The sequence below is a fragment of the Typopeltis vanoorti genome, chromosome 9, assembly GCF_054136105.1.
Source record: "Typopeltis vanoorti isolate ZY-2024b chromosome 9, IOZ_Tvanoo_1.0, whole genome shotgun sequence".
In the NCBI taxonomy this organism is placed as follows: Eukaryota; Metazoa; Arthropoda; class Arachnida; order Uropygi; family Thelyphonidae; genus Typopeltis; species Typopeltis vanoorti.
The window spans coordinates 124,667,074-124,693,691 of NC_143557.1; the positions used below are offsets into that span (position 1 = coordinate 124,667,074).

At 38.0% G+C, this 26,618-nt stretch overlaps 1 protein-coding gene across 1 annotated transcript in view; it reads left to right on the top strand.

The window, feature by feature from the left end:
* The window catches only part of LOC150103501 (uncharacterized), a 335,762-nt gene that overhangs the window by 228,898 nt on the left and 80,246 nt on the right, over positions 1-26,618 (top strand). Inside the window, exon 10 of the mRNA XM_090398489.1 lies at positions 15,911-15,968. Within this exon, the coding sequence (XP_090254615.1) occupies positions 15,911-15,968 (58 nt within the window). The remainder of the gene's footprint in view (positions 1-15,910; positions 15,969-26,618) is intronic.

A 26,618-nucleotide genomic window follows, 5' to 3' on the forward strand; every position in this document is an offset into this window, starting at 1 on the left:
CATGAACTCAAAAAATTCATTTTCTTTCTTACTCACAGATGTTATCCCTTCATTTTGACTATATTATTACAATTGACATCATCCTTAACAATCACCCTTCTATGTGCTCACTAACCCAAGTTTCCTGTACATTGTTTCATTACCACCCTCCACATATCCTGGTCTATAACATCCAACTGAATATCTCCTACCTTCAACTTACATCATCAACTTATACCTCACTCACAGCATACTACCTCAAAACCACAGCACTATTTCCCACTTGCACGTACACTTTGGGCATATATAATTCTTCTGCTAACATCAGCAACGCCTCTCATCCTTATTTCTTGTCCTTGTTATCCTTATGAAAGCATCGTGCTCCTTCATTTCTATTCATGTCAAGATGTCATACTCATTCAACCATGTTTCACTTATTACATCAATTATTGGGTGATTAAATACAGTCAGTGAACCAATTTTTGTCCCCCTTATTTCTAGCATGCCTGGCATTCATAACTAAACATACAGCAGTTCACATTTAGGTATATATCCAGACCTATCCGCACCACCTCTCAGCTGTAATTTCTAAACAGATACCTGTTTTCATTCACTTATTCTGTATATCACCTGAAACTCAACTACTCCTCTTACATTCCAGGCCATTCTGTTTATATGCTGATCATGTTTATTAATTATTATTAGATTCATTGTGGGAGATCCACACTAACATTCATACACACAAATTACAAATTGAGAGAATTACAACTAATTCTCTCAATCCTTCTACTTGTTCACCACTTTCCATACAAAGGATCTAGTCTGCATGCCCTTACTAACCACATTCTTACACAAAAACCTCCAGAGATGACCCCTAATTCTCTATTTGTCATGTATTGAAAAATTTTCTTTGCACTAATTTTATAAAATCCCTTTAATATTTTATAAGTTTCTATCATGTCTCCTCTTTTCTGACTATCAATTAAACTTTGTAAGCTACACATACCTTCAACCTATCCTCATACAGAGAATAAAGATTTGTTACTTGGAATTCTCTGTATGAGGTTATGATTAGCTTAGTCACTTGTTTCTGAATTCTCTTTACCACCTGCTGATCCCAAAGAAACCCAAGTGACAAATAAGTCATCATCATCATACGTATCAAGGATTTGGGCCTAGCATGGCCTGTTCCAGCCTTAGAAGTCATCGTTGAATCGTTTAAGAGGACGTCCTGGTTTTCTTTTTCCTAATGGCTTGTACTTTAAGGCTTGTTTTGGTAATCTTTCTGTTTTCATTCTTTGAATATGTTCCATCCATTTAAGTTTATATTTTTTAATTTTTGCTATTACTGGTTCTTGGTATAATTCTTTCATAATATCTTCGTTTCTTTTGTGATCAAATAGGAGATACGTTGCAGTTTTTCTCATAAACTTAATTTCTGCTGTTGTTAATCTTTATTTGTCTTTTTGTTTTATTGTCCAGATTTCGTTTCCGTACATTAAGACTGGTAAGGCTAATGTATTGTATACTTTTAGCCTGGTTTGTTTTTGATCTAGGTTTGGTTTAAATATAGAGTTAATTACGCCTGTTATTTTTAAATATTTTGCAATTTTTACATTTATATCTTTTTCATTTTCATATGTGATCATACATCCTAGGTTTAAATGAATTCACCTGTTCTAAGATCTTGTTATCTATTACTATTTTAGTTCTTGCTGGATCTTGTCCTTTAAAGGCCATAATTTTTGATTTTTCTGTTGATATTATCATACCATAATCTTTGGATATCTCATTTAGATTTAAAATAGCTTTCTGCAAGTTATCTTCAGAATTTGTAATTATTATTTGGTTGTCTGCAAAGAGGAGAGTGTTTAAGTTAACTGTAGGTGAAAGTTTAATTCCTTGATGTAAATTTTTACTCCATTTTATTATTATTTCATTTAAGTAGATATTAAAAAAGAGTTGCTGAGAGGGGACATCCCTGTCGGACCCCTTGGTTTATCTCTCTTGTATATGATAGCTCGTGATTTAATCTTATTTGTATTTGATTATTTTCATATATACTTGTGATAGCTTTTAGGATATAATTTGGTATTTGTCTTTCTTTTAATATGTTTCTTTTAACTTTGTCAAATGCTTTTTCAAAGTCAATAAATGCAATATGTGTTTCCAAATTATATTCTCTTCTTTTCTCTACTATTAATTTTAGGCAAAAGGCTGGGTCTATACATGATCATCCTTTTCTAAATCCATTCTGTACCTCTAGAATAAAGTTTTCGGAATATTTCATTAGTTTGTTATTTAAGATTCTGCTATATATTTTGTAACAAGAATTTAGTATAGTGATACCTCTATAGTTTTTAGGGTCATCTCTATTACCTTTCTTAAAGATAGGAATCACAATTGCTTTTTTCCATTCTATTGGGGGGATACCAGTTGAGTAAATTTTATTTAAAAATAATAAGAGTCTTCCTTTGAATCTTGTTCCTGCATATTTATATAGTTCTGAACCTAGCTTATCTTCTCCAGGTGATTTTCCGTTTCTTGTTTCTTTCAGGCTGATAAATAAGTGCTAAGTGATAAATATTATATTAAGATGTTGCTGAATCATAGCCTTATAAAGAGGGATAATAACTTCCCTATCTTTACTTGTTAGACAGTAATCCTTTAATTGTAGTCTGTGTAGTCTCTTCAACCCGAAGTGTATAACCTTACATTTTGCAATATTTAATTGACAATCCTTGATCTTTGTACCTGGGAAACATGCTTTCGTTAGTTTCTTATTAAGTATAACTGGTAATTAGTTTACGGAATTAACAACGCAAATGAAGTATATTAATTAAAGGTAACTTTAATGAATCACTTCTATATTTCGGCAACGTCACATTGCCATCTTCAGGAACATAAAGATATGGTATGTGCACGCAGGCACTAACACAAAGCAAATGAGGAAGAAAGCAAGAAACTAATATTGTTCCTAAAGTCCTAATGGTGCCCTCTTGCGAGCTAATTTGGTAGTCTTAGCTGTTGGGCTGAAGTTCTCATAATGTAAGTCTCCCAAATTTGGGGTAGTTTCATGCACCCAAATTTGTTGAGGTTAGGAACGTTTTTTAGAGCTGCTGAAGATTCTTTGAATAATCTTTCGTATTTAAACTTGCTGCGATGAATTATTTTTGTTTTCTTCCAACGAATTTTATGGTGGGTATCTAAGGCATGGTCTGCCAGCCCAGAGCGGCTGTACTGGTGAAACCGGATGTAGTCTTTGTGTTCTGAAATCCTGATATTAGTTGTTCTGCCTGTTTGGCCAAAGTAGGACAATTTACAGCTGCAAAGGACCTGGTATACACCAGGTAGGTCTAGGGGAAGTGGTTGGTCTTTGGTAGAGCGGATAAGGGATGCCAACTTTTTATATGGTCTGTAACAGGAAGTAAGGTCATATTTTTTGAGGATATTGGTTATTTTCTCAGAGGTGCCCTGGATGTAGGGGATAGTGATAGACTTGGTGTAATCTTTATTGTGGAGGGGGAGGGGGGTTATGGTTTCCTGGTTTTAGTATTTTTTGGATTTTTTTGGGGTTATAGCCATTGGCTAAGAAAGTGTTGAGGATGTGGTTTAGTTCAGTAGTCAGGGCCTTGTCATCTGAGCAGATTAATTTTGCCCTGTTATGTTTTTATAACCCCATATTGTTGTGAGGGGGGTGGTGGGATTGCTGATGAATGTATCGGCCAGTATGGGTGGGTTTTCTGTAAACAGAGAAAACCAAAGATCCATTAAGCTGACGGGTGATTAAAGTGTCTAGGAAGGGGAGGGTGTTGTTTTCCTCTTTTTCTAAGGTGAACTGGACTCTGGGGTGTTGGTTGTTTAAGTGTGTTAGGAAGGAGTGGAGTGTGTCTGAGCCATGTGGCCAAATAGCAAACACATCATCCACATAACGAAGCCAAATAGTGGGTTTTTGTGGGGCGGAGTTTAAGGCTTTCTCTTCAAATGTCTCCATAAAGAAATTGGCCAAGGGTGGGGAAAGTGGTGAACCCATGGCTGTCCCCTCTATCTGTTTGTAGAACTTTCCTTGCCAAACGAAATAGCCTGAGTTCATTGTGAACTGAAATAGGGCTGAGATATCGGGAGGAAACTTGGCTTGGATGAGGCTCAAGGGTTTCTTTGAGTGGGACATTAGTGAATAGGGAGGAAACGTCAAAACTGACCCTTATGTCAGTGTGTTGGAGTGTGAGGTTTTCTATATTGGCTTTAAAGTGGGCTGAGTTTTTTATGTGTGATGGTGTGTTGCCAGTGTAGTGTGTGAGCATTTTGGCTAAATGTTTGGCTAATTTATATGTGGGGGGAATCAATGCCATCCACTATGGGATGCAATGGCACATTTTGTTTATGTATTTTTGGGAGTCCATATAATCAGGGGGGTCTAGAGTTATAAGGTTTAAGTTTGTTGGTGACTTCCACAGGCCAAGAAGTAACTTTCTTAAGGAGTCTGTGGAGAGTTCTAATCTGAGAGCTGGTCGGATTGTATTCAATGGGGAGGTAAGTAGTACGGTCTAGTACTAAAGCATTTAGCTTACCTTTGTAGTCTTTTTGATTGAGCACCACAGTGGTGCTTCCCTTATCAGCTTTGGTGATTACTATTTTTTTGTTGTTTTTCAATTCTTGTAGGGCTGCATATTCGTTTTTGGAGGTTTGGCTTTAGTCAGAACACCGACTACATCCAGTCTTACGTTGTTGGCGATATGGTTAGGCAGGTTGCGGATCCCACGCTCTATTTGGATCATGATTTCTTCAGCAGGTATCCTTTTAGGAGCTAGGGTGAAATTGTGACCACGTGAAAGTGCGGTGAGTGCTTCAGGCTTTAAAACTGCCGATGAGAGGTTGACTACAACCTCTCGTCGGGATCCGCAACCTGCCTAACCATATCGCCAACAACGTAAGACTGGATGTAGTCGGTGTTCTGACTAAAGCCAAACCTCCAAAAACCAACTCATTCGAAAACGAATATGCAGCCGTACAAGAATTGAAAAACAACAAAAAAATAGTAATCACCAAAGCTGATAAGGGAAGCACCACTGTGGTGCTCAATCAAAAAGACTACAAAGGTAAGCTAAATGCTTTAGTACTAGACCGTACTACTTACCTCCCCATTGAATGCAATCCGACCAGCTCTCAGATTAGAACTCTCCACAGACTCCTTAAGAAAGTCACTTCTTGGCCTGTGGAAGTCAGCAACAAACTTAAACCTTATAACTCCAGACCCCCCCCCGATTATATGGACTCCCAAAAATACATAAACAAAATGTGCCATTGTGTCCCATAGTGGATGGCATTGATTCCCCCACATATAAATTAGCCAGACATTTAGCCAAAACGCTCACACACTACACTGGCAACACACCATCACACATAAAAAACTCAGCCCACTTTAAAGCCAGTATAGAAAACCTCACACTCCAACACACTGACATAATGGTCAGTTTTGACGTTTCCTCCCTATTCACTAATGTCCCACTCAAAGAAACTCTAGAGCTAATCCAAGCTAAATTTTCTCTCGATATCTCAGCCCTATTTCAGTTCACAATGAACTCAGGCTATTTCGTCTGGCAAGGAAAGTTCTACAAACAGATAGAGGGGACAGCCATGGGTTCACCACTTTCCCCACCCTTGGCCAATTTCTTTATGAAGACATTTGAAGAGAAAGCCTTAAACTCCGCCCCACAAAAACCCACTATTTGGCTTCGTTATGTGGATGATGTGTTTGCTATTTGGCCACATGGCTCAGACACACTCCACTCCTTCCTAACACACTTAAACAACCAACACCCCAGAGTCCAGTTCACCTTAGAAAAAGAGGAAAACAACATCCTCCCCTTCCTAGACACTTTAATCACCCGCCAGCTTAATGGATCTTTGGTTTTCTCTGTTTACAGAAAACCCACCCATACTGGCCGATACATTCATCAGCAATCCCACCACCCCCCTCACAACAATATGGGGTTATAAAAACATAACAGGGCAAAATTAATCTGCTCAGATGACAAGGCCCTGACTACTGAACTAAACCACATCCTCAACACTTTCTTAGCCAATGGCTATAACCCCCAAAAAATCCAAAAAATACTAAAACCAGTAAACCACAACCCCCCTCCCCCCTCCACAATAAAGATTACACCAAGTCTATCACCATCCCCTACATCCAGGGCACCTCTGAGAAAATAACCAATATCCTCAAAAAATATGACCTACCTTACTTCCTGTTACAGACCATATAAAAAGTTGGCATCCCTTATCCGCTCTACCAAAGACCAACCACTCCCCCTAGACCTACCTGGTGTATACCAGGTCCCTTGCAGCTGCAAATTGTCCTACTTTGGCCAAACAGGCAGAACAACTAATATCAGGATTTCAGAACACAAAGACTACATCCGGTTTCACCAGTACAGCCGCTCTGGGCTGGCAGACCATGCCTTAGATACCCACCATAAAACTTGTTGGAAGAAAACAAAAATAATTCATCGCAGCCAGTTTAAATACGAAAGATTATTCAAAGAATCTTCAGCAGCTCTAAAAAACGTTCCTAACCTCAACAAATTTGGGTGCATGAAACTACCCCTAATTTGGGAGACTTACATTATGAGAACTTCAGCCCAACAGCCAAGACTACCAAATTAGCCTGCAAGAGGGCACCATTAGGACTTTAGGAACAATATTAGTTTCTTGCTTTCTTCCTCATTTGCTTTGTGTTAGTGCCTGCGTGCACATACCATATCTTTATGTTCCTGAAGATGGCAATGTGATGTTGCCGAAATATAGAAGTGATTCATTAAAGTTACCTTTAATTAATATACTTCATTTGCGTTGTTAATTCCGTAAACTAATTACCAGTTATGTCTAACCAACGTATAAGCCTTATTAAGTATAGTATACCTGTTATCATCGAATCTCCATACAATAGCTTATTCTTATTTGTGTTCTTATCCATATCTGTGGAATACATTGCCTGATAGAGTGGTGACAGCAAGAATGATCAATGAGTTCAAGGAGTGATATGATAAACTTTGTGTTTCCTAGGAAAGACCTCCCATGATGAGCCTCTTGACTAGGGATCCCAGATGCATTGGAAAAAATATGGGACACTTATGACTGAGGGTGAAAGTTTAGTATATGCATCCATCACATATGCCAGTCTTCAAAATGATTCTATCTTTCCAAGTGTGTGTGCATGGTAAGGTTTACTATGCACACACTTTACTAAGTATATGTAAACAAATAGTAAATCCAATTGTTAGGCTGCATATTTTCATTAAGCCACTTTAAGTTGCCTTCAAATGGTTTTTAATTACTATTATAGATACAAAATTGATTTTTAATACAGTACTGCTCTTTTCACCTGAAAATATTCTTATTCATCAATCAGTCTTGCTCACTCTTGCAATACTTTTCTGAAGAATGAATTTCGTAAAACGTCCGTAAAATATGGGACGATGCCATATTTTACGGGACGTCTGGGATCCCTACTCTTGTCTCCATGGAGACCTGAATAATAATAATAATAATTATTATTATTTCCAGTTTCTTACACATACATTCTCCTGCCCTCTGTGTACCACACAATAATTCATTTCAGACATATATGGAGACTACAACCGTGTTACAAATAAAAATATTTATTTGTAAATTAATATTTACAAATACTGAGGAAATTATTTTAATTTCCTAACATTTCGACCTTCATATCAAGGTCATCATCTGGAGTTCTCATGGAAAGGCTTAGACGTTGGTTATACATACATGCTTACCAAATAGCTTAAGGAAATTGCAACGTACAATAGAATATACATTAAAATAAATTTTAATACGCTTCCAATATTTCTGCAATGTCACCTTGCCATTTTCACAGGAACTTAGAAACAAGACACGTGCATGCAGATGCACAATACATAGTAAATGAGGATGAAGCAGGAAGCTATTCTTTCTCCTAAAAGTCCTGATGGTGTCTCTTAGCAGGCACCATCTCATGGTTGCATGAGACTGCCCCAAATTTGGGAAACCTACATCAGAAGACCTTCAGTCCAAATGGCCAAGAATACCTACATGGACTGAAGGTCTTCTGATGTAGGTTTCCCAAATTTGCGGCAGTCTCATGCAACCACATTTGTTGAGGTTTGGATTGTTTCTTATGGCTGAGGCAGATTCTATGAATAGCCTTTCGTATTTGAATTTACTACGATGTATTATCGTGGCTTTCTTCCACCGTATTCTATGGCAGGTATCCAGAGCGGCTATACTGGTGAAACCGGATATAGTCCTTGTGTTCCGAAATTCTGATATTAGCTGTCCTGCCTGTTTGGCCAAAGTAGGACAGCTTACAGCTGCAAGAGATCTGGTATACACCAGGTTGGTCTTTAGTGGAGCGGATAAGGGATGCCAATTTTCTATATGGTCTGTAACAAGAAATCAAGTCATGTTTTTTTAGTATCTTTGTTATTTTTCTGAGGTGCCTTGGATATAGGGAATGGTGATGGATTTAGAGTAATCCTTGTTGTGAAGGGGGAGGGGGTTGTGGGTTATTGTTTTCAATATTTTTTGGATTTTTGGGGGGGGGGGGAGAGTAGCCATTGGCTGAGAAAGTGTTGAGAATTTGGTTACTTCTGTGGTTAGGGCATTGTCATTTGAACAGAGAAGTTTAGCCCTGTTGTGTAGTGTCTTAATGACTCCATATTGTTTTGAGGGTGGGGATTGTTGGTGGATGTATCTGCCTGTGTGGGTGGGTTTTCTATAAACTGAGAAAACCAAGGTTCCATCAGGCTGGCAGGTGACTAGTGTGTTTAAGAAGGAAAGGCAATTGTTTTTTTCTTCTTCCAAGGTGAACTTGATTCTGGAGTGTTGGTTGTTTAAGTGTATTAGGAAGGAGATGAGTGCATCAGAGCCATGTGGCCAAACAGCGAACACATCATCAACATAGCAAAGCCATATGGTCGGTTTTTGTGGGGCAGAATTTAAGGCTTTCTCTTCAAAAGTCTCCATAAAAAAGTTGGCCTGGAGTATACACATATATACAGAGACAAGCTATGTTACACTTCACATAGTATGCTAAAAATAATAAAATAAAATAAATGAAATAAAATAATTACATCAAAGCTATACAGTGGTACCTTGAGATACAAGTTTAATTCATTCCATGACGGGGCTCGTAAGTCAAAATGCTCGTATCTGAAATCATTTTCCCTATTGAAATTAATTAAAATGAGATTAATTCGTACCAGCCCCCAAAAAAGCACTCAAATTTTTTTATAATAATGTACAGTATTTATAATGAACAAATATCGTATATAAACAAAATAAAACCAAATACTGTACATACATACATGTAAAAGAGAACCTAAAGAAATAAACAGATGTTGGTGGAGCCGATTAGCATATGGTATTAATTTTTGCTTTCACTTCACTTTTGTTTAACTTAATTTTCTTCTTCACTAGTTTTTTTCTTTTTTGTCACGCTTTCGTCACTTTCATCCGCAGGGCGTTTCAATAGAAACTGTCCAAGGAGCTTTGTTTCTTCCTCCCTTTTAGAATGTTTTTGAAATGAGTTAGGCAAGTGTCATTAAATAGCACCGCTGCACGACCAGTTTTTCAGGGTGTTTCTTTTCAATAAAGTCCGAAACGTTTTCCCACATTGCCAACACTTTCTTTATCTCACTTGAAGAGATAACCTCCTCTGCTGCTGCGGTTGTACCAATCTCCTGCAGAACCTCCGTATGTTGCTGCATGTGTAGTTCCATCAACTCCTCCGTTGTCAGTTCCTCGGAATGTGCGCCGACAAGGTCTTCGATGTCTCCCTTATCCATCTCCAGGCCCATGGACTTTCTGAAGGACACAATCTCCTCTAGCACTTCTTGTTCAGGTCTAAATCCTTCAAAGTCCCTTTCAGTCACAGCCTCAGGCCACAGTTTTTTCCATGCAGAGGTCAAGGTCCTTTTTGTAACCCCCTGCCAGGCCATATCAATAATTTTGAGGCATATGACAATGTTGTAGTGGTCCTTCCAGAACTCTCGAAGGGTGAGATTTGTGCTCTCTGTTACTTCAAAGCAGCGTCGGAACATGTGTTTGGTAAAACGTTTCTTGAAATTGGAGATCACCTGTTGGTCCATGGACTGTAGGATAGGGGTGGTGTTGGGTGGAAAGTAGAGAACCTTTATAAAGCTGAACTCGTCGAGGATGTCAACCTCAAGTTTTGGTGGGTGGACAGGAGCATTGTCAAAGACGAGAAGGGCTTGCAGGGGTAAGTCATTGACCTCGAGGTATTCCTTAATGGCAGGCCTAAAGACCAAGTTGACCCACTGCACAAAAAACTGCCTTTGGGTTTGCCCTTCACATAACCTGCAGTTTTTCTTTTAAAACCTTATGTGTCTTGAAGGCTCTGGGGTTTTCTGAGTGGTATACGAGCAGCGGCTTGATCCTGCAGTTGCCACTCGCATTTGCACACAGTGTGAGGGTCAACCTATCCTTCATGGGCTTGTTACCTGGCATCTTCTTTTCTTCTGCCATTATGTAAGTTTTGCTTGGCATCTTCTTCCAGAAGAGCCCTGTCTCGTCACAGTTGAAAACTTGTTGGGGGGATACATCCTTTGGCTTTGATCAGTTCAGCAAAGATTTTTACAAATTCCTCAGCTGCCTTAGAATCAGAGCTCACTGCCTTACCATGCCTTACAACAGAGTGAATGCCGGTCCTTTTTTCGGAAATTAATTTTCGAACCACCCACGACTGGCTTTGAACTGCTCTTGTGAAGCCTCCTGTGCTGAAGTATCTGGGGTCTGCTGCAGCAAATCTGCGTAAATGGCTCGTGCCTTCTTGCAAATTATAGTCTGTCACAGTGTCTCCTGTGAGTTGCTTCCCTGTCAACCAAAAAAATAAGCAGGTTTTTCATCTTTTCATGGACAGAGTTGCTTAGCTTTGAAATAATTTTAATGCCCTTAGCTGGAGTTATAGCCTTTATCGAGTCCTTCTGCTTCAGAATAGTACATATTGTAGAAGTAGTACGATCGTACTGCGTTGCCAAGTCTATTACTCTTATGCCTTGCTCATGTTTGTCTATTATCTCATGCTTTAATTCCGTGGATATCACCTTTTTCCTTTTCTCACTACTGTTCTTTGGACTCATGGTTATACACTCACCTTCTTTGGACTCATGGTTATATGAAAAAAATTAGCTAAATAACTGTACATACAAAAAAAAAACACAAAATTAAAACTCAACACGACAGAAATGCTTCTGCGGTGAGGTAAACATGTGAACTGAAGGACGCGCCAGACTCGGGAATCTGAGCAGAGTGGTGGTTGTGACGTCACCGAAGCAGGCTTGTATCTCAAATTCTGGCTCGTAACTCAAGGCAAAAAATTGACCTAGTGATGGCTCGTATCTCAAAAAATTCGTATGTTGGGGCACTCGTATCTCAAGGTACCACTGTATTCTGTTTATGACAACATCAGAGGGAGAAAAAAAAAGTTTTCTACAGATAGTTTTACTATAGCAAAAGTGATGTCCTAATTTAACATGAGAATTGTTATATTAGATTTAAGATCCTGGATTACCTATAGTCCTATTTATAATTAACTCTTAGGGAGAAAGGTTATGTGCCTTCCATATTCTTGAAATTTTTAGATCATCATTATTGTTAAGATTAGGGTGGGTGATAAGAATTTCATAGGCCTCCTTAAATTTATGTTCACACCACATTTTGGGATGTAAACAACAGATGCTTTTCCAGTCAATCTATGTAAAGTATTCAGGGCATGATCAGAAAGACCAGCTTTACCATAGTTATTAAATTTAATGAGCAATTTATGTTCCTTTTTTCTGATAGGAATTGTGCATCCTATTTCCTCTGTATAGGGCAAATTACAGGTGCAGTGAATACGGTATACTCCAGGGTGGGCCAGCAGAGAAAGTGGATCATTGGATATGTTGAATAAGTTCTTTAATTTTGCAGGCGTTTTAAAGGTGGCTTTAAGGTTGCATTTCTATAGTATTCTGTTTATTTTGTCTGATATCGTTTTAATATATGGAATGGTTATATTTTTATTGTAGTCTAGTTTATTTTTGTTTTTAATTGAAGACTTGTGAAGAATTTTGTTGATAGTATTTGGCTGTAGCCATTTTTTTGGAAGGTTTTGCTGATAACTTTTAATTCATCTTTAAGTGCTTGTTCACTGGAGCAAATCTTCAAAGCCCTGTTTTTAGTGGGTTAATGACACCTAGTGTTTATGTTGTGTGGTGGTGGTAGGAGTTTATGTGTATATATTGGCCCATATGTGTAGGCCTCCAGTAAACAGTGAAGGAAAGACTGCCAGGAGGAAGACGCATGACAATTGTATCTAGAAAAGGAAGTGTGTTCTGACTTTCAATCTCAATTGTCAATTGTGAATTGGTGGCTGTGGAAAGTGTTTGATGTCTGGTGGCCATGGGATCCAATATCGAAAACATCATCAACGTATGTAAGCAAGACTTTGGATTTCAAAGGAGAGGAATCTAGATAAAAATTAAATCTTTTACCTAAAAGATTTAACTTTTAGATAAAAGTTAGCAATTGGGGGGGGGATAATAATGGTGAGTCCATGGTTGTGTTTTTCTTTGTAAATAGAATCCACTTCCTCTGCTGGCCCACCCTGGAATATAGCTTATTCATTGCACTGAAAAGTTCTCTGAAAAGAGAACTTTTCAGTGCAATGAATCTGAAAAGTTCTCAGCCTAACAATAAAAAAAACGAATTTATAATTTCAAAATTATTTTTATTTTTCAACATAATCTCCCTTAAGACTAATACATTTAGTCCAGTGATGCTCCAGTGATTATTCCATCCCTTTAGTGGTTCTTAGTAAGATCTGCAAAATACCCTTCTACAGCTGCAATCACTCTTGGTTCGAAGAAAAACGCTGACCAGCAGGAAGAGTTTTAGTTTTGGGAAGAGATAGAAGTCAGAGGGAGCCAAATATGGGAAATAGGGTGGATGTTCCAACAATTCATAGCAGAGATTCTCTTCATTTTCCCATTGCCAAAACACCTTTGTGGGCAGGCACATTGTCCTGATGAAAGATGATTTTTTTCTTCTGCAAATCGGATCTTTTCTTACGAATTTTTTCATCTAGTTTGGTTAATAGATCGGAATAATATTCCCCGGTTATTGTTTTAACCTTTTCAAGATAATTAATAAACAAAATGCCTTTAGCATCCCAAAACACCAATGCCATGACCCTTCCTGCTGATGGAACCGACTTGGTTTTATTTGGCATTGAACAACTGGCTTTTGTCCACTCCTTTGACTGCTGTTTGGATTCTGGTGGGTAATGATGAATTCAAGTCTCATCAATAATAATAAATCGATACACAAAATCAGTTTTATTCTTGTTAAAATGCTCCAAGCACTGTTCAGAGATTTTCATGCAAGGGCGTTTTTGATCTGCTGTGAGCAAGTGTGGCACCCATTTTGCACAACGCTTTCCATATGCACTTCTTCATGCAAAATATATCGTACACGTTTTTTTAAATGCCTATGGTCTCAGCAATTTCACGCACTTTGACTCGCCAGTCATCTAATACCATATCGTGAACTTGATCAATGATTTCTGGTGTTGTTACACTTTTTGGACATCCTTCACGTGGATCATCTTCAAGGCTGGTACGGGCATGTTTAAACTCGGCAGCCCATTTGTTAATTGTTGAAGATGAAGGAGAAGAGTTCCCATAAACTTTTATGAACTTCGAATGAATTTCTTTTTGCGTTAAACCTTCTTTTACAAAGAATTTTACAACCATGCGATCGATGACTTGTGCTGCTGAGTTTAAACGTGACCGTACCAGCCTTGAAGATGATCCACATGAATAAAGTCTATCAAGTCTTTAACTTGATAGAATGACTTGCAATTTCACATGGATGCTTATGACAGATGTAACAACTTTAAAAAAAAAATCTTGTCGGTAGTGCTGCCATCTGTTGTCAAGGCCAAGAACTATTCAGACTACCCATTAAATTTAATAACCATAGTAAAGCTGGCCTTTCTGATCATGCCCTGAATACTTTACATAGAAATGATTGGAAAAGAATTTGTTGTTTACATCATACCAAAACATGGTATGAATGTAAATTTAAGGAGGTCTGTGAAATTCTTATCTACCATGCTAATCTTAACAATAATGATTGTCTAAAAATACCAAGAATATGGGAGGCACATATTTTACCCTCTTCTTTCTTCCTAAGAGTTAATTATAAATAGGAATGGGTAATCCAGGATCTTAAATCTAATATAACAATTCTCATTTTAAATTAGGACATCACTTTTGCTGTAATTAAACTATCTATAGAAAACAAATTTCTCTGATGTTGTCATAAATAGAGTATAGCTTTGATGTAGTTATTTTATTTTATTTTTTATTATATTTTATTATTATTTTTTTTTTCATGAGAGGTCAGGCCAGTAGAACTGTTGATCAAATCAATGTCTCTTTAACATACTATGCGAAATGTAATATAGCATGTCTCTGTATATATGTGTGTACTACAGATGATGACCTAAATATGAATGTTGAAATGTCGAAAAATTAAAATAATTATAATAAAATTAGTTTAATCCTTTATCCAAGTGTGTGCAAACAAAGTTTGCGCCTGAAAGTATCTTCAGGACTGGGGTAAGGTGGTACAACACCAGGGAAACTCGTTGCAAAGGTGGAGCAAGATACCAACACTTCTATCTCAGTATCTCCTATAATGCAAAACACATCTCCTTGCAGATATGTCTAATGTTATGCATTAAGGGAAGGGCCACTACCCAGACTAGTTTCGACCTTTATTGAGGTCTCTTCAGTGGTAGCCAGGCCCATAATAATTAAATATATTAATAATATATTTAATTATTAATTAAATAATAATTAAAATAATTATTTCTAACATAGTCGTAGTCTCCATAATTTGTCTGAAATGAATGCTGATCACCGTGTAACACTAAAGGAACCACATGATGACTGTTTCTCCACTCACTGTAGCCTAGCTCCCATTTTGTCCTGTGAAGGATGCCATGTAAGTGTGCTGCTTTACTCCTTACTAAAGTCACTCACATTACTTTCAGCAACTTCTTTCATGCTCCCATTGATATTTTGAGCATTTACATTCACTGCTTCACCATTCTCCAGAACACTTTCACTATCTTTCCTTGCATTGTTAATATTCATTACTTCATTTGCCTGCTTTCCACATGACGTGCATTTCTTGAACACATGCACATACACATACACACACATTCACTGCTGCTTTTAACATCAGTTCTCCTATTGCAATGTTTCCCTCTCCAACCACAATACCTATGCTTCCTGTCCATTCTGCATTCCTGTTTTCTCAACCTCACCAATGATGCTCCTATTCTCTCAATCCACAAATAAATATCCATAACAATTAATCTAAACTGCAGTGGCATTCCACTTCACTTCTACTTTCCTTTTTACTACTTCCAATACACAAGTTATTGGTATCTATCAGACAGATGATATTTATCCATATTACTAATCTGTGTAATATCTTTATATAGTCTAAAAATATCTCCCTGTATGAGTTTCTCTTTAACCATTTTCATATACCTTCATCACATTGCTATAACATTATCCCAATACTTTTTTTCATTTGTAATCTATTTCATATCCATGTCTAGTTATTATTATTATTGTCACTCATGCAAGAAGGGTACTACTCTACAACACACAGCTCGCTGTCTCCACCACTCAGTTGGCTACAAACTACATACAATGCCATTTACCGTGCACCACCACTACTAGTATTTTTGTCTGTAAATTTCTTGTGCTATGCTCAGTATATTTTATACTTACTTTATAGTATATCCTTTAAGAAGATTCTATTTATGCTGAAAATTAGTACATATTTTCTACAGGTTTAAGTACAGGAACAATCCTAAGGCCAGGCAGAATTATTACTCCTAACTGCCAAAGGTAACTAAATATTTTCTAGTTGTGTCATGTTACTAAAAATACTTTAGTTTTCTCATGAATGTAACATCCATATGTTTTAATTCTTAAACCATTGCAGTTGATGAACTAAATATATAAATATTTCTTTGACTGAACCCTTCAATTCAAACATTTTGTAGATAAGTAATAATATATAATAGATAATAATAATATTTTAGAAAGGGGTGCTTAAGGATCAAAGTTATATAAATGAGAGGAGACCACCACATAGCTTTTAAGACGACTTCAATAAATATTGAAGGACTGTCATCTGAAAAGGAAGTTTTATTAGCAGACATATGTGATACATGCAAATGTGATGTTTTAGTTATCCAGGAGACACATCGAGGGGTAAACAGCAGTAGACCAAAAATTCGTGACATGAAATTAGTAGCTGAGAGACCACACGAGCAATATGGTAGTGTTATATTTGCTAAACCAGACTTGGATATTAAATCTATACATATGGCATCCCATAATAATATAGAGATATTAACCATCGAGATCAAGTCCTGCACAATCACATCAGTATATAAGCCACCTAATGAAGATTTCGTCTTCAAAGAACTTGCCAACTTTAACGCCCAGAAAGTTAAAATAATACTCGGAGACTTTAATTGTCAGAGTTTAACATGGGGCTACAAAATGACTGATAGGAATGGTTCTGAGCTGAAAAATTGGGCTGAGAGAGAAGGACTGAAGCTGATCCATGATCCCAAGTTAAGACCATCATTCAATAGTGGAAGGTGGAGAAGAGGCTATAATCCAGATAACATCTTTATCAGTGAACAAGTAGCTGTGCAAGCGACGAAGATAGTAGAAGAGCTGATACCAAGAACGCAGCACAGACCTGTTACTTGTGAAGTCAGAGCTGTTATCAATCCAGAGATAGTTCCTTTTAAGTGACGTTTTAATTTTAAAAAAGCAAGATGGGACGGATTTGCAAAGGAACTCAATCAGACAGAATCAAAATAGTATCTCGGCAGCACACACCAAGAGGGTGCAGAACTCAATATATTGCTGGGCTTAATGAAGACCAGATGGAACAACTAAAAGAATATAAAATCAGATATGACAAGGATCCTTTCGCTGTAGACACAATTGAGGCAGGCAAAAAACTGATGGACAAACTCACGGATGGTAGAAAGGAGAGATGGATGAAGCTATTGCAGGATTTGGATATGAAACAGAACAGCAGACGAGCATGGAAACTGGTGAAGAATTTAAGAAACAATCCAACTAAAACTCCAGTTTATGTAACAGAGGTCACACCAAACAATCGCTCACCAGCTATTATTGAATGGCAGGACAGACAAGAAGATACTGAAAACCAATCTTATGTGCATTAAAGAAGCTGAGACTAATTCATTAGCCTTTCCGTTCTCCGAAGAAGGACTAAGAAAAGCTATATGTCACTTGAAAGAGAATAGAGCTGCTGACCCTGACGACATTTGGACATAACAGATAAAGCGTTTCGGTCCGATAACCATCCAATATTATGTTGGAGGTTTAATGGACTTTTTTACAGCACTCACAAAGAATTAAAATAGAAAAAATTAAAATATAATATAGAAAAATATAATATTAAAATATAGAAAAAAAATTAAAATTGTCTTTGTAATCCCCGTAGATGTCCTAGTGACTAGGACGAAATATAGGAATTATTAAATTCTATTTTAATTCTTTGTGAGTGCTGTAAAAAAGTCCATTAAAAGTTAAGAAATTAAAAATCTTACTTAAAAAAGTAACCTCCTGGCCCCCCGACGTCACGAAAAAACTTAAACCTTTCCGCTCCCGTCCCCCCCGAATATACGGTCTACCAAAAATCCACAAACCTAATTCCCCACTCAGGCCTATAGTAGATGCCACCAATGCACCTTGTTACAGACTGTCTAAACAGCTGGCCAACTCTCTGTCCCCCCTCACCGGAAATTCAACTTCCAATATAAAAAACTCTACCCACTTTAAAGCCCTCACAGAAAATTTAACCTTGAATAATACAGACATATTAGTAAGCTTTGATATCTCCTCCTTGTTTACTAATATTCCCTTAACTGACACTTTATCTCTCTTAGAAAACGTTTTTCCCTCTGACATCTTAGATCTCTTTTCCTTTGCCATCAACTCTGGGTATTTCGCTTGGAATAACAAAATCTACAAGCAGATAGAGAGAACCGCCATGGGCTCCCCCCTCTCACCCCCCCTTGCCAATTTCTATATGGAAGATTTCGAAAAACGAGCCATAGACTCAGCCCCACTCAAACCTTCTATCTGGCTAAGATATGTAGATGATGTGTTCTCTATTTGGCCTCATGGCCCAGACACGTTAGATTCCTTCCTTGGTCATCTCAATAGCCTACATCCAAGAATCCAGTTTACTATGGAAAAGGAAAAGAACAATTGTTTACCCTTCCTAGACACCTTAGTCACGCGCCTGCCTAATGATACACTTGCCTTCACTGTATACAGAAAACCCACACACACAGGCAGATACATTCACAAACTCTCCCACCACCACCCCTCACAACAATATGGCATCATTAAAACCCTTACCAAGAGAGCCCACAATCTTTGTTCCAGTGGAACCGCCCTCACTACTGAGCTTAACCACATACACAGAACTTTCCTCTCCAATGGCTACAGCGAACACAGTATCAAAAAAATAATCAATTCCTCCCCCATTCCCCGCCCCTCTCATCAACAAGAATTTAAAAATGCCATCACCATACCCTACATCCGTGGCACTTCGGAAAAAATAGCTAAGATACTAAAAAAGTATAACCTACACACAGCATATAAGCCCTACCGCAAACTGGCTACCCTTATCCGTTCTACGAAAGATCAGCTCCCTCCTCTCTCTCTGCCTGGAGTTTACAAAGTACCCTGTTCCTGTAAGCTTGCGTACTTTGGACAGACAGGCAGATCAGCATCCATCCGCCTAGAGGAACACAAGTCGTACATCTTTAAACACAACTATGGCCATTCAGGCTTGGCTGACCATGTTTTGGACACCACCCACAGAGTATCATGGAAAAAAACCACCATGCTCCACCACAGCAAATTCAAGAAAGAGAGACTTTTCTTAGAAGCAGCAGCAGCTCTCAAAAACCAACCAAATCTTAACAAATACGGTTGCATTAAGCTTCCGAAGATTTGGGAAACAGTCATCGCCAGAGGTCCCACCTTACATTCCAGGCCACCTACAACTGCCCTTAGAGGGCGCTCCACCTAGATAGGACTTTATTGTCACCCACGTGGTTGGGCTTAGTATTGTAAGTTTTTGTGTGCATGTTACATTAATTGTCTTTGTAATCCCCGTAGATGTCCTAGTGACTAGGACGAAATATAGGAATTATTAAATTCTATTTTAATTCTTTGTGAGTGCTGTAAAAAAGTCCATTAAACCTCCAACATAATGTCCTCACAGCACTTAAGCCTCTACACAAGAACCATCCAATAGCTGGTGAAATTGATGAATAGGTGTGTAGAATGTCTTCAGTCGCCCAAATTATGGAGGAAAGCCCAAGTGGTAGCTTTACTTAAACCAGGAAAGGAACCTACAGAGTCGAAGTTTTTGCCCTGTTTCTCTCCTCTGCCACTTGTATAAAGCTTTTGAACGAATGATTCTGGAAAGAATAGCAGTAAACATTGACGAAAAACTTATACCCGAGCAAGCAGGTTTCCGTCCCGGAAAGTCCTGCTGTGGCCAAATTCTGAATCTCACGCAGCACATCGAAGATGGTTACAAGAAGAAACTTGTGACTGGAGCAGCTTTTATTGATCTTTCAGCAGCATATGACACTATTAATCAAAAGAAACTGTTGGTCAAGCTGTACCAAATAACGAAAGATTTTCACCTCGGAAATGTAGTTAAAACCATGCTCCAGAATCGACGATTCTACGTAACTTTGCAAGGAAAGAAGAGCAGATGGAGAAATCAGAAGAATGGTTTACCTCAAGGCAGCATATTGGCCCCGATGCTCTGCAATATTTATATTAACGATCAGCCAACCCACCCACAAGTGAGGAGGTTTATCTATGTCGACGACATAGCTATATGCAGTCAAGCAAGGAGTTTTGAAAAAGTTGAGAAGAGGTTGACAGAAGCCTTAGAAATACTCTCCAATCACTATGAGACCAATTGCCTGAAGCATAACCCATACAAGACTCAGGTTTGCACTTACCATCTGCGCAACAGGGAAGCAAAATGCCAGTTAAACATTGTCTGGAGAGGAAAACGCCTCGAACACCGCAGTAACCCCAAATATCTTGGAGTTAAGCTGGATCGTTCCTTGTCATATAAGGTACATTGCCAGGAACTAAAAGGAAAAATCTATGCAAGAAATAACATCATAAGAAAAATGACTGGCACGACGTGGGGGAGCTCAACCAGAAGTACTTTGCTCGACGGCTTTGGCATTGTATTTTGCTGCAGGGGAGTATGCTACTCCAGTGTGGGAGGCATCTGCCCATGTGAAACACGTGGATGTGGCTTTAAATGATACCATTAGGATCATAACCGGATGCCTAAGACCAACTTCAGTCAACAAGCTGTATCCCTTAGCAGGCGCTATGCCTGCTAAGGGATACAGCCATGTATGAGTCGAGAAGCCATATTATCGCAGCTTCTCGACTCAAATCAAGGCATAGTTTTATGCAAAGAACTAAACCATTGATCCACAGACCTGAGGAGCAATGCCTTGTTCTGTGGAGGGAATCGGTTCAACTTCAAGAAGCCCCTATAATTAAGGAAGAGTCAACCAAGGGATATCACCTACCATATAGCACCTGGAGAACTTCAAACCATCTTAGAGTGCGGGTGTCCAGATGCAGAAGTAACCTGATGAAATGGGGTTATACAGATGATGACAGCTGTGACTGCGGAGACATCCAAACTGACGAACATCTTTTATGTTGCCCAGATCTAATCGATATGTGCTCCACGGATGACATTCTGACGGTCAATGACAAGCTGATATAAGCCGCTGCTGTTTTTTGGATGGAGAGGATATGATTGGTGTTCCGAACTCGGAAAGTAAGTACCACATAGCCTTTAAAGGAATGCGGTGAACCAACCAGGGCTTCTGACCTAATGTCCAATCCTCACTTTCTCGTGGTACACCCTGTTAGGTATCTACCTGGATATTGAACAAACAAGGATGGGCTGGCAATTTGGGATTTAGCTGACCAAATTGTATTCTTATTGGCTTAAACCAAAATACAAATGATGGTACAACATGACAGAATTTCATGTCGGCTGGGGCGTTGCCTGGTTAAACAAGGGTCCCTGTTGTTTTCACCAGACAACCAGGGCAAATTAGCGAAAATTCAGCTACTGGAACAAATCCTAAAACTCACCCCAACTCAACATCACCAGGGTTAAAGATCGGTATTATCAACAAAAGAAGCCTGAATTGCAAAGAAATGGAGCTAGCTGAGGAACTGGATAAGTACTAGATTGACATAATAGGGATGACTGAAACAAAAAAAAGGCAAAAACTGGTGAGATCTTCTTTCTGAGCAATAAATAAAAATGTTATATTCAGGCAATTACAATCAAGGAAAAGAAGGAGTAGCCATAGTATTTGACACTAAATATGAGGCTTGAATGGCAGGCAGTCTCAAGTAGAGTGATGTGAGCAAATATCAGAATGGGGAACTGGACAATAAGACTTATTTGTGTTTATGGGCCCACAGAAGGTTCTACTAAGGTGGAAATGGAGGAATGTTTTGAGGCTTTAGAGAAAGCAACTGACACAATGAAAAAGGAAAAGTTGGTCCTTGTTGGGGATCTAGGAAATGATTGTGAGACATACAAAAATATTTTGGGAAAATTTGGAGAAAAGAGCAAAGCTAATAATAGTGGCAAATATTTGTTGGATTTCTGCTCAGGACATGGACTGGTCATCACTAACACCATGTTCCAACATAAAAATGTGCACAAATTCAGATGGAGAGAAGAAGCAAGGAATAAGAAAAGTCTCATTAACTATGTTATTGTTGATAGTGATGTTTTCTCCCTGGTACAGGACACCAGAGTGTACAGAGGATTTGAAATTGGAAGTGATCACCATTTAGTCTTGAGCAGGATAAAATTGAATTCCATATTGAAAAGAATAACATGTAAGAAAGTTTTAAAGCAAATAAAAGTTGAGCAACTCTCAGATGTGAATTGTAGACTAAAATACATAAACATTATTCAAAAATAGTTTGGGATCAGAAACCAAACCTTGGAGATTCAGTGGCAAGCCCTGAAGAAAACACTGAGTGATTCAGTCAGAGAGGCATGTGGTGAGGTTGTCTGCAATGATAGAAAAATCAGAACTTCATGAAGGAAAAGAAGAAAGCATATCAAAAGTTCCTGGCAAATAAGTCAACGTGCTCTTAGAGAATACAGAGACAAATGTAAGAAAGCTAAACACCGTGTAAAACTGGCTAACCAAAAGTCATAGGAGGACTTTGGTAAGAACATAGAAAATAAATATCAAGAAGGTGGCAAGATATTTTAGAGGTTGTTGAAGAAGCTCAGAAATGGAGGAAAGAGTGCTGTAAAAGGAATTAGATATGATAAAGATATGATAAACACTCTCTAGTTGGTCTTCCATGTCTTCTCTTCCCCTCAACTTTCCCTTGTAATATATTTCTTGTCAGGTGTCCAGAAGAACTTCTCAGAAGATGTCCTGCAAATCTGGTCTTTGTTTGCATAATATTATTGAGCAATGTTCTTTCCATTCCAACTTGTCTTAAAACTTCTTGATTTGTTATTCTCTCTGTATAGCTAATCTTTTCCATCTTTCTGTAACACCACAATTCCAATGCATTAATTCTTTCCATATCTCTCTTTCTGAGTGTCCATGACTCATTTCCATAATTTGCAATACCCCAAATTGTTGCTTTAACTATTCCAATTCTAACATCTATTTTAGTATTCTTGTTTATTAAAATTCTCTTCATTTCCATAAATGCTGATTTAGCTTTGCCTATTCTATTTCTAATGTCCAACTCTGAAGTTCCTTTCTCTGAGATCCAGCTACCTAAATACTGAAATCTTTCCTCCACATCTTATCTTTACTGAGTCTCTACTGAGTGATCACTTCTCAAAAGTCTATCACCCAAGTGAGGATATCTCTATACCTATAGCAATACCTAATGTGAGAATTGAAGCTAAAGAATCAGAGGTATTAAATATATTGCGAAACTTAAATGCAAACACTGCGGTAGGCTTAGATGGAATATCAGCTCGGGTGTTGCGTGAATGTGCAAATGAATTGTCAACCCCTCTTACCTGGATATTTAATTTAAGTTTGAACTCTGGTATGGTCCCTAGGGAGTGGAAGTTAGGCAAAGTGGTTCCTTTGCATAAGGGTGGCTCTAAAACTGCAGTATTGAATTACAGACCAATCACCATCTCAGGAGTAGTGGTAAAAGTATTGGAAAAGTTGGTTAAAGACAAAATTCAAGAATGGGTGGATCAGGATATGATACTCTATAGAGGCCAACATGGTTTTGTTAAAGGTAGATCCTGCCTTAGCAATCTATTAACTATCCATAATAGAATAACATCAGAGTTGGACAAAGGAACTGGCTACACAGTGGTACTTCTGGATTTTGCTAAGGCTTTTGACAGGATACCCCATAGAACACTGTTACGCAAATTGGAGCAGATGGGAATGGATATTAAATTGGTGATATGGATAGGAGAATGGCTCAGGGAGAGATACCATAAGGTGGTGTATGGAGGAGCCGAGTCCAGAATGAGGCAGGTGACCAGTGGTGTGCCTCAGGGCTCTGTGCTTGGGCCAATGTTGTTTAATTTGTATATAAATGATATAGGAAACGGCTTAAAGGGAGATATTCAGTTGTTTGCTGATGATGCAAAGTTGTGTAGTGCAATAAAAAATCAAGCTGATGTTGAAAGTTTGCAGGAGGATTTAAATAAGCTGGTAAAATGGGCAAAAGAAAATGGATGTCAGTTCAATGTGGAAAAGTGTAAAGTCTTGCATTTTGGGATTAAAAGATTACCAGCTGTGTACTACATAGATGGAAAGGTACTCCAAGAGATTGATGAGGCTAGGGACTTAGGGGTATTGGTAGATAAGGAGATGAAGTTCAGAGGACACATTGCTAAGGTGTTCAAGATTGCACATAGGATTACTTGGTTGTTGAGGAACACACTGACATCCAGAGATAAAGAGGTTATTATTCCCCTTTATAAAGCATTGATACTTCCACATTTGGATTACTGTGCTCAGGTCTGGTCACCTGGATTCCTTGGAGATGAGGAGGCTGTGGAGAGGGTTCAGAGAAGAGTGACCAAGTTGGTGAGTGATATAAAAAATGCTCCCTACATTGATAGATTGAGAGCTTGTGGATTGCAGAGATTGGTTGATAGGCGAAGAAGAGGGGATATGATAGAAACATTCAAATTACTAAAAGGTTTTTATAGGATTGATGCAGGGGAAATGTTTCAGCTGTGTGATAGTGATGGAAGAACAAGAGGTCATCTCTGGAAATTAAAGAAGAGTGTGGTTAACAAAGGTGTCAGAACAAGGTTTTTTGCCTGGAGGGTGGTGAATGAGTGGAATTCATTGCCTGACTTTGTTGTGAGCTCTTCATCTGTAAATGAATTCAAGAAGAGATATGACAGATATTGTTTTGCTAGTTTGGGTCTCCCGCGATGAGTCTACTGACTCCATGGAGATACCCGTAATAATAATAATAATAATAATAATAATAATTTACATTATCTCCTATTTTTCTATCCATGAATATTATCTTGGTCTTCTTTGTGTTAATTCTTAGTCCGTACTCTCTACAAGAGTTTTCAATTCTTTGAACAATTTGTTGTAACCCATTTTCACTTTCTACCATCACCACTACATCATCCACATATCTTAAGTTATTAATGATTCTTCCATTTATTTTTATTCCTTCTTCTACATTCTCAAGTGCCTCTCTAAGCATTTGTTCACTATAAAGGTTAAACAACAATGGTGATAACTTGCATCCTTGTCTAACTCCTCTCTCCACTGGGAATTCTCCTGTTTCCTCTCCATTTACACATACTGATGCTGTTTGTGACCAATATAATATCAATATCAATATTTTATAGAATGTCAAAAAGCCTTTTATGTTTCACTCTATCAAATTCCTTTTTCAAAAATCTAGAAATCCCCAAAACAACTTTCCACCATGGTTTAGAGTTTCCAGATCTACAACACTTAAATACAAATCATGGGAATATAACAAAGATTTGTATTTAAGTTTTGTAGATTTGGAAAAGGCATATGACAGGGAGCCAAGAGAGATGCTGTTCCAAGTGCTACAGTTGTATGGTGTCAATGGAGCATTATATCAAGCAATTCTTAGTCTTTATTTAGTTGTAAGTCAGCAGTTAAAATGGAAGGAAGTACAGGAAGATGGTTTTATGTTAAATGGGCTCCCAAGGCTCCCCATAATGATAACTAATAATTAAATCAGTGGTTCCCAAACTGTGTGTGCTGTGAAATATTCCAATATTTTCACTGAAATAACTGCACACTGCAACTGTTAGGTAGGCCTATGTTCTGACTTTGCCGTGGAAAAATCCTGATATACTAAGGGTGCCATGAATCAAAAAAGTTTGGGAACCACTAAATTAAATAATTAAATTAATAATTTCGGAACCAGTTTCTTCTGTGCATGTAAGCAAATCCAAGTGTATGAGTTTGTTTTTATGTTCTGTTTGTTTGAATTAAATGTAAGAGCACAATAGTTTCTGTAACTTATTTTTACAGTACAGAGGTATTATTATTATTATTGTTATTACACTATATTATTATTGCCACATATGAGCCATTATAGTATTGTTATTATTATTATTAGTGTATATGTGCTGTTCATCAGGGATCTGAGTTACATACAAATCCGACTTACAGACGTTCTCAGGAACGTATCTCGTTCATAACCCATGGAATGCCTGTATATGGAGGGGAAGAAATTAGGTGGAAACAGGTGACTAGTGGTGTGCTGCACGGTTCAGCTATGGGACCATTGCTGTTTAATTTGTGCATAAATGATATAGGAAATAACCTGAAATGAAATATTCAGTTGTTTGCTGATGATGCAAAATTAGGTAGAGTAATAGTTAATCAAGGCAATATGGAGAGCTTACCTTGATTAACTATTACTCTACCTAATTTTACTACCTAACTATTACTATTACTCTACCTAATTTTACTAATTTTACTTACCTAAATTAATTTCCCAAAATGCATAAGTTTAAATTTATGCATTTTGGGAAAAATAAGTTACAAGTCGTGTATCACGTTGATGGCACTGTACTCTAAGAAATAGAGGAAGCTAAAGATTTAGGAATGTGATAGACAGAGAGCTCAAGTTCAGAGACCATACTGCTTCTTCTTCTTCCTATTTCCCTCTCTTACCTTGCGGTGTCAAGGGATTTTCTATACATTTAACCACAACTGTACAGAAGGATAAGGTGGTTAGCCCCATGCATCCCAGTGTATCCTATGTCTGTAGTGGATTGAGTTCTCAAGATTGGTTTGCCTGCTTGCAGGATGAAAACTCCAGATAAACTGGAGAGAAAAACCCTGCAGTCCATGCCCAAGACCAGCTAACTTGGCTATGTCT